This window comes from Aedes aegypti, chromosome 2 (genome assembly GCF_002204515.2).
Source record: "Aedes aegypti strain LVP_AGWG chromosome 2, AaegL5.0 Primary Assembly, whole genome shotgun sequence".
In the NCBI taxonomy this organism is placed as follows: Eukaryota; Metazoa; Arthropoda; class Insecta; order Diptera; family Culicidae; genus Aedes; species Aedes aegypti.
In genome coordinates this window covers 203544770-203551433 of record NC_035108.1, presented here as the reverse complement: position 1 = coordinate 203551433, position 6664 = coordinate 203544770, and the positions used below count along the sequence as shown (strand labels likewise).

General features: G+C 38.3%; 1 protein-coding gene across 2 annotated transcripts; it reads right to left on the bottom strand.

Moving 5' to 3' along the window:
• Positions 1-3223: 3223 nt before the first annotated feature.
• Positions 3224-4245, bottom strand: LOC110676318. 2 transcript variants are annotated; one of them, XM_021843729.1, is made up of 3 exons: positions 4000-4245; positions 3690-3842; positions 3224-3619 (listed from the first exon to the last, which is right to left on the bottom strand). In XM_021843729.1, the coding sequence occupies exons 1-3, from the start codon at positions 4087-4089 to the stop codon at positions 3587-3589; spliced, it is 276 nt and encodes a 91-aa protein (XP_021699421.1). In that variant the 5' UTR covers positions 4090-4245; the 3' UTR covers positions 3224-3586. The 2 variants fall into 2 exon arrangements, with proteins under 2 accessions (XP_021699421.1, XP_021699420.1); XM_021843728.1 differs by having other exon boundaries at positions 3224-3842.
• Between the last annotated feature and the right edge of the window lie 2419 nt (positions 4246-6664).

Below are 6664 nucleotides of genomic sequence, written 5' to 3'. Positions count from 1 at the left end.
AAGAAAAGCATCCCATCTGAAGCGGTCTATGATCGGCAATGTATCGCAAATTGTGTCAAGTCTGATAAATAAAAGCAGCGCGAGAGAGAGAGAGAGAGAGAGAGAGAGAGAGAGAGAGAGAGAGAGAGAGAGAGAGAGAGAGAGAGAGAGAGAGAGAGAGAGAGAGAGAGAGAGAGAGAGAGAGAGAGAGAGAGAGAGAGAGAGAGAGAGAGAGAGAGAGAGAGAGAGAGAGAGAGAGAGAGAGAGAGAGAGAGAGAGAGAGGAGAGAGAGAGAGAGAGAGAGAGAGAGAGAGAGAGAGAGAGAGAGAGAGAGAGAGAGAGAGAGAGAGAGAGAGAGAGAGAGAGAGAGAGAGAGAGAGAGAGAGAGAGAGAGAGAGAGAGAGAGAGAGAGAGAGAGAGAGAGAGAGAGAGAGAGAGAGAGAGAGAGAGAGAGAGAGAGAGAGAGAGAGAGAGAGAGAGAGAGAGAGAGAGAGAGAGAGAGAGAGAGAGAGATAGAGAGAGAGAGAGAGAGATAGAGAGAGAGAGAGAGAGAGAGAGAGAGAGAGAGAGAGAGAGAGAGAGAGAGAGAGAGAGAGAGAGAGAGAGATGATAAAATCCAATCACAGCAGAATGAAAGAAAGGCAGACAGAAAATAGTCATTAATGCATAAACTTGATGATGTGCTTCATCTGCATATTATGATAGTTACAGAGAGCGACACGTGAGAGATTCTCTCAAATTTCTCAGGATTTGATCCCTGGATAGTTAGCTATTTCGATAGTACAGTAAACTCTCCCTTACTCGATATTCCGTTTCTTGAAGTAAATTTTCATGGCTAACTCGATGGTCATTTCAATATCGAGTTATGAAGAGTTGACTGTGTTTAGTTTAATTTAATCCTATATATTCCTTCTCATGGTACTCACTTCATTACGAAATGTTGATAAACAAGTATTGTGTTGCTGTTTGCGAAAAACCACAACACATCATTATGGATCTAATGAAGTTATTGCACACGCTATTTTAAGTTTGTATGGAAATTACTATGAAAAAGGCAAACCTTTTATGTTCAGTCCTCTAACTGCTCGTCATAATAATCTATGGAAAAGTGAACACACTCATCTCATGTGAAAACTTCCCAGCAACAACTTTGCCAAAGACTACATTCCGATGGGACATAATGATAATTTGTTATTAATAATAACTTATTATTGATAACAAAGTTTAAATCATGCTGAGATGAACATTCAATTACTTTCAGAGCAACGCTGCTTTTTTGCTGCAGAACATAGTAGCCTGGATTAATTTGATCTATTCTTCCCGCCAGGAGCACCACTGTTGCCTGCCGAACAGTTGGTGAAGCATGCTACATGCAAACACACTTTATGATGATGAATAACAATTTATCCTGACGTTCAATCAAAAAGTGGTCTTCGGCAAATTTGTAGCTGGGAGGATTCCACATGAGAAGAGTTTGTACACTTTTCCATAACATATTATGACGAAGAGATAGAGGGCTGAACACAAAAGATTGGCGTTTTCCATAGTGATCTCCATATAAACTTCAAATGGCGTATGCACAGTCAAATTTATTCCGAATCTCTTTAAACTTAGGGAGGATGCTATTTACCATAATTAAAATTGTTTAAGCATAGGGGAGCAAACATTTCAAAATTTACAGCACTCTAATGAGCAATGTATGTCTCAGATTCCATTCAATTCAGCTGATGTAGAAGTTGACCTTCTCGAAAATCGTAAAAACCATCGTCGCAACTCGTCTAGGCATGATTTCGTTTATGGAGTCACTGTAATATTACACCGAGGGCTCTTGCGGTCCTCAGACGGCGGACCGTTTCTCGAATCAAGGTAATGTAAACTTGAATTACGATAATTTCAATAAAAAAGGAGCCAAGCCAAATTGTGGTGGTTCCAAAGCAAAGACCGGACAATGAACGTTTTAGGTGTAAATGCGAGGAATGCTTTCAGTGACCGTGGAATGGCAGTTTATGGTAAGGATGAGAGAAGTGCTGGTGTTGGCCAGCCGGAGCACAGACGATGAATGGAACCGAAACTGGCTGTTACGTTGTGGAGAGCAGTTTTATTCCCTGCTTGCAAATATATTCTCGTTAAATTTTTATTAGGTTTCAATTTTATGCCCTCGATTTGGATCCGTTTCCGCGAAGTGATATTTTTTCCTTATCTGTTTCTTTATGTCACTGCTTCGATGACTACAGTGTGTATTTGGTTAACACTCTTTAAGGATGGGACCTTTTATTGCCAACTTAGAGATTACTTACTTGTTTGCGTTTAACTTAAAAGCTAATAATTATTGCAACTGTTGCTGAACATGATTGTGTTTGTTGGATGATAACAAAACTCAATTCAAGTATTAGCTCATCCTGTGGTTCAAAATAATTTTATCAATAGGCTAAATATTAGACTGAATGATTTAATTTATTTAAGAAAATGTGATTTGGAATCTTCGCATTTCAGTCAGAGGACACTTCGATGCCAGATTTTGGTTCATCTATGGTTCATTTCGAATTTCTCATGGAGCAGTCTGCATAAGTAAAAGTTGAATTTTATTGATAAATATATGAATAAAATAATAAAATAAAAAAACATTTTCATTCCTTTGCAGAGCTTTCTTCCGAGTGTTACAACAAGTAGTCCATATTGAAACAGTAAACAACCTGTCTAGCCTGAACTTTTGTTTGAAGTTCTTAACACAAAGTTTTGATTTTCTGTAAATGAGTGTATAAAGACATTTTATACATTTGGCTCTATGTGATTTTTGAAAATTATTTTTTCATTTAGCTTGAGCTCTAGATACTCAACTTCATCTGACCAATTTATTGGAATCTCTCTCACCGTGACAACATGTCTAAACGAAGCTTAAAGAGCATTTGGTTTATGTGGGAATATTATAAGTTGAGTTTTGTAAGCATGAGAAGAAATTTCCCATTTTTGCAAGTATGAAGAAAACATATCCAAACTTTTATGCAACCTAATGACTCGCAGGCTTCGTCTTTTGGCGGAGAGAAAATGAACCGAGATATAAAATTGGTGAAAAAATGAAGGTGAAGTATTATGATTTAAAAATTCACTCGCCACTTAAATTTAATATATTTGTCTCAATATTTGAGGTTTCTCTTAGTAAATGGTAAGAATGCAGAAGAGTGTTATTTGTAGAATGTTTGCGAACTAGGCCGCACTCTTATGGACAGTTTACTCAATAATCGAGTTTTACGCAACGATGAACTTCTTTTTTTTTTATTACGAAAAACCGCAAAATTGAATTGAAAAATAAATTAATTTGCTTCTTCTGGAACTCTTTCACATGAGTGACAACAGATCGTACTCAGTTTTTCAAACGGTGGCCTCCAAAACGGATTCAATCTCAATCGCTCGTAAGCATGCTTGTCTCTTCCTTCAATGCTCATCTGGCTGACTCGCGAATGAATGCTCCCAAACAGTTTGTCCATGCAGCCCATAATATCCAGCACTAGCACTCCATGCACTAGAAAAATTCCGGCAGTTTGCATCGAAAATATGCTCTCCAATCGGCTGAGGATGAACAATTTGTGGTACCATCCCTTTTTATCGATCAGGTGAGTATGTTTTTCCACGTGATACATCGCTAAAAAGCCACATGTCGCAAATGCGATGAATCCCATTGACGATACAACTGCTTCTGCAACATAACTAACCTTGCAAATACGGCAGCAAACAATCACGAAAAAGAATACAGAAACTATTGTGAATCCTAGGAAGACTCCACAGAAGAACATTCCGCGAGGTAACGGTTCCGTTTCGTTGCGGATGCCAAAGATGCGGATTCCAACGCAGATCATGCTCCAGACCTTCCCGTCAGGAAATCGTATGTCACATCGAAAAGGACAAACAGCACATCGATCACGGTAACCAAGAATCCAATAAGCCAAAGGTACCAAAGGAAGAATACGAGTTGCTTTAGCATTTCTTATGCATGGATTTTGACAAGTTACAAGAAGTACTCACTGTTTCCAAGAACTTCAATCCAAGTAAGGCCTGCTTCTCCTTTTCCAAATCCTGCTCGGAGGGCAGTATCTGCTCTCGAACAGTTGCCATGTTATGACAAGGACATGGTTTATTTTGTGGTTTACTTTGTGAAGGCAGCAAGAACCAGGAGCACACTAGATTGAGGCTAAATACCCAAGCAACATTTGTTAAATATAACTTTATGCAAATGCTACAATATTCCTGCTACGTTCAGACTAGAGCTAAGTACGCAATATAGGCTTACTTGATATCAAATGTCATACTTGTTATTTCCAGTGAGAACTAGATACATAATATCTGATATCAAGAGAGCCTATATTACGCAATATCCTAGTCTGAACCTGAGAGAGACTCGCGAAGAGGAAAAATATCAACGTCATATGCAGCCCAGATTCCGCTGTCACGAAACGTCAAATGCAGCCCGCCGTTTTTATGGCTGCAAAAGTGAGAAGTATTTTATTCACAAAAAACTGTTATTAATATCCTCAGCCGACGGAGCAGTTTTTTCCAAAGCTTCTGATAAATCAAAACACAAGAATTGTTATTTCTAATGTCTGCTACGTTTGCTGGCACGAAATTTCACTCAAAAGGCTATTTATGATTCGATGTGATGCAAACGCAATCATGTTTTGCTGAGAGGTTCATGTGAGGGTTTGAACGGATTGCGCATGTTTGGCATAAACACAAAGTGGAATAAGAAAAAAACTCAGCAATCACAGAAAAAGAAGACCGTCTCCGCGAGTCTCGTCTCAGGTCTGAACGTAGTATAAGTAGCCCATTATTCGTTTTGACTGCCAAGTTGGCTGTGAAGCTCGAAAGATCGAAAGATCAACAGCAGTTTTGCTGTTTAAAAGTTAAATTTATTCATCAAAAATGTGTGAACTGTGTTTTAGTATGAGAATAGAACACAGTGCACATTTTCATGTAAACTTTAATGAATTTGAAGGATAAGCCTGAAATTTAAAATTCTCAAATTGATGACGGATATTCGACCCGCATGTCAGTTTGCTGATATTTAACGTGATATACCATCAATTTGGAAAGCAGACTATGTCCTAATGAGGCAGCAATGCCAAGAAGTAGACGAATTGTACCAGTTACATTTATATGACCCTCTTTAGCACAACATATAACTAATTCCAAAATAAAGTGAAATAGAGATTTTGTTTGATTCGAAATAACAGTAGTTCGCATTCCTTACAATTCTTTGAACTTATCTAATTTCGATCGTATGCTTTACATTCGAAGGAAACGAAGAAGCATATTTCAGATTTATTTTACCACAATACTCCGAGTGGAACTATATTTTTAAGCTAGGCGCTGCCACAAGGCTGTTCCGTTTGCTGGAGTGAGTCGTTCGAAAGTTGAATCACGAGATACCGCCTTCTAGAGAATCCCCATTCCCGGTTGCACCGTTCGGAGAGTTTTGGAGTGCAGCTGACGACTGTTTGTGTTCCTGTTGTAGCATCTGTTTCCGGTTTCCCTCTTGGAGTGCGGTGCCGTTGCCACCAAAAGAATCATATCGCGAAATCATGCAGGGAGAAATAAATACTTATGTTTCTGCGCTTCCGGCAGGACCACACTGGGATCGTAATTCAAATGTTTACTTTTGGCAATTTGTTTTTAATGGAGTGGAATATATACGCTCCCAGTTTCTGGGGTAATGGACGAGGGCCCATAATTTCGACTGGTGGCTTGTAGCAACACGATACTTTGGAATATTACATTTGGGTATATATCCGCAGATTAACTGTTCATAACGAGACATTTGAGCAAACATTCGATATTGAACCAAACCCAAAATTATCAATGAAATAAGCGTAGCCAGAGGAGGGCAGGCGGCGATACCCTCCTGGCCAATCGAGAAAATTTTGCTACGTATAGTAATTTTGTGTTTATTTTTTTCAAAAATTTAACCTTACACTCACCATTATAGAATAATTGTGTTATAATAATCTGTTAAAACTGTAATTTACATCCTAATTTGATAAAACTAAATTAGCATTTATTAACATTTTGTTAACAACATATTACATTTCATTTGACGTAGCAGTTCAGGTTATTTACAGGTGAGATGATTTTCCCTACTTACAATAAAAAAAATTTCAATAAATTCATCGTAACTTAACTTATACCGCATCAATCGTGGCAAAAAAAAGATTGCAACGATATTTGTCTAAAATTATCAATAGTTTTATTAGACACTACCCAGACAACCAGAAGTCGCATGAAAGTTCATGTTACAACTCGTTTATTCATACTATTACGGTTTGTTTGAAAAATTTCCGTTCTGCGGTAGCCGCCAAGTTCTACCGCAGCTGTCAAAGTTCTACCGCAGACTTGAAAATCATTTCATCATTGAACGAAATCAACTAATCAAAGTATGCTTGTAGAGTCCAAAGATTTGAAAACCAGCTGAAAACAATAGTCATCAGCGTGGTTTCCAAGGTATTATCGTAACCGATCGATGATGCTTTGAGAAAATCAGTAATGTGGCAGCTGCGGTAGCTTTCTGTTCAACCGTAGAACGGTTGCGGTACAATTGCAATAATTACATCAAACTCGCAAAACACCGTTGATAAACTCGTCAGATTGATGAGCTTCCTCGCATAAAACACTTCTTTTCTGAGTTCATTTGTACATT

Coding starts and splice junctions, on each gene's coding strand:
- LOC110676318 (XM_021843728.1), bottom strand. CDS start 4,089: ATGGCAACTGTTCGAGAGCAGATACTGCCCTCCGAGCAGGATTTGGAA. Junction 3,843..3,999: donor GATTGAAGTTCTTGGAAACA/GTGAGTACTTCT, acceptor CCTGACGGGAAG/GTCTGGAGCATGATCTGCGT.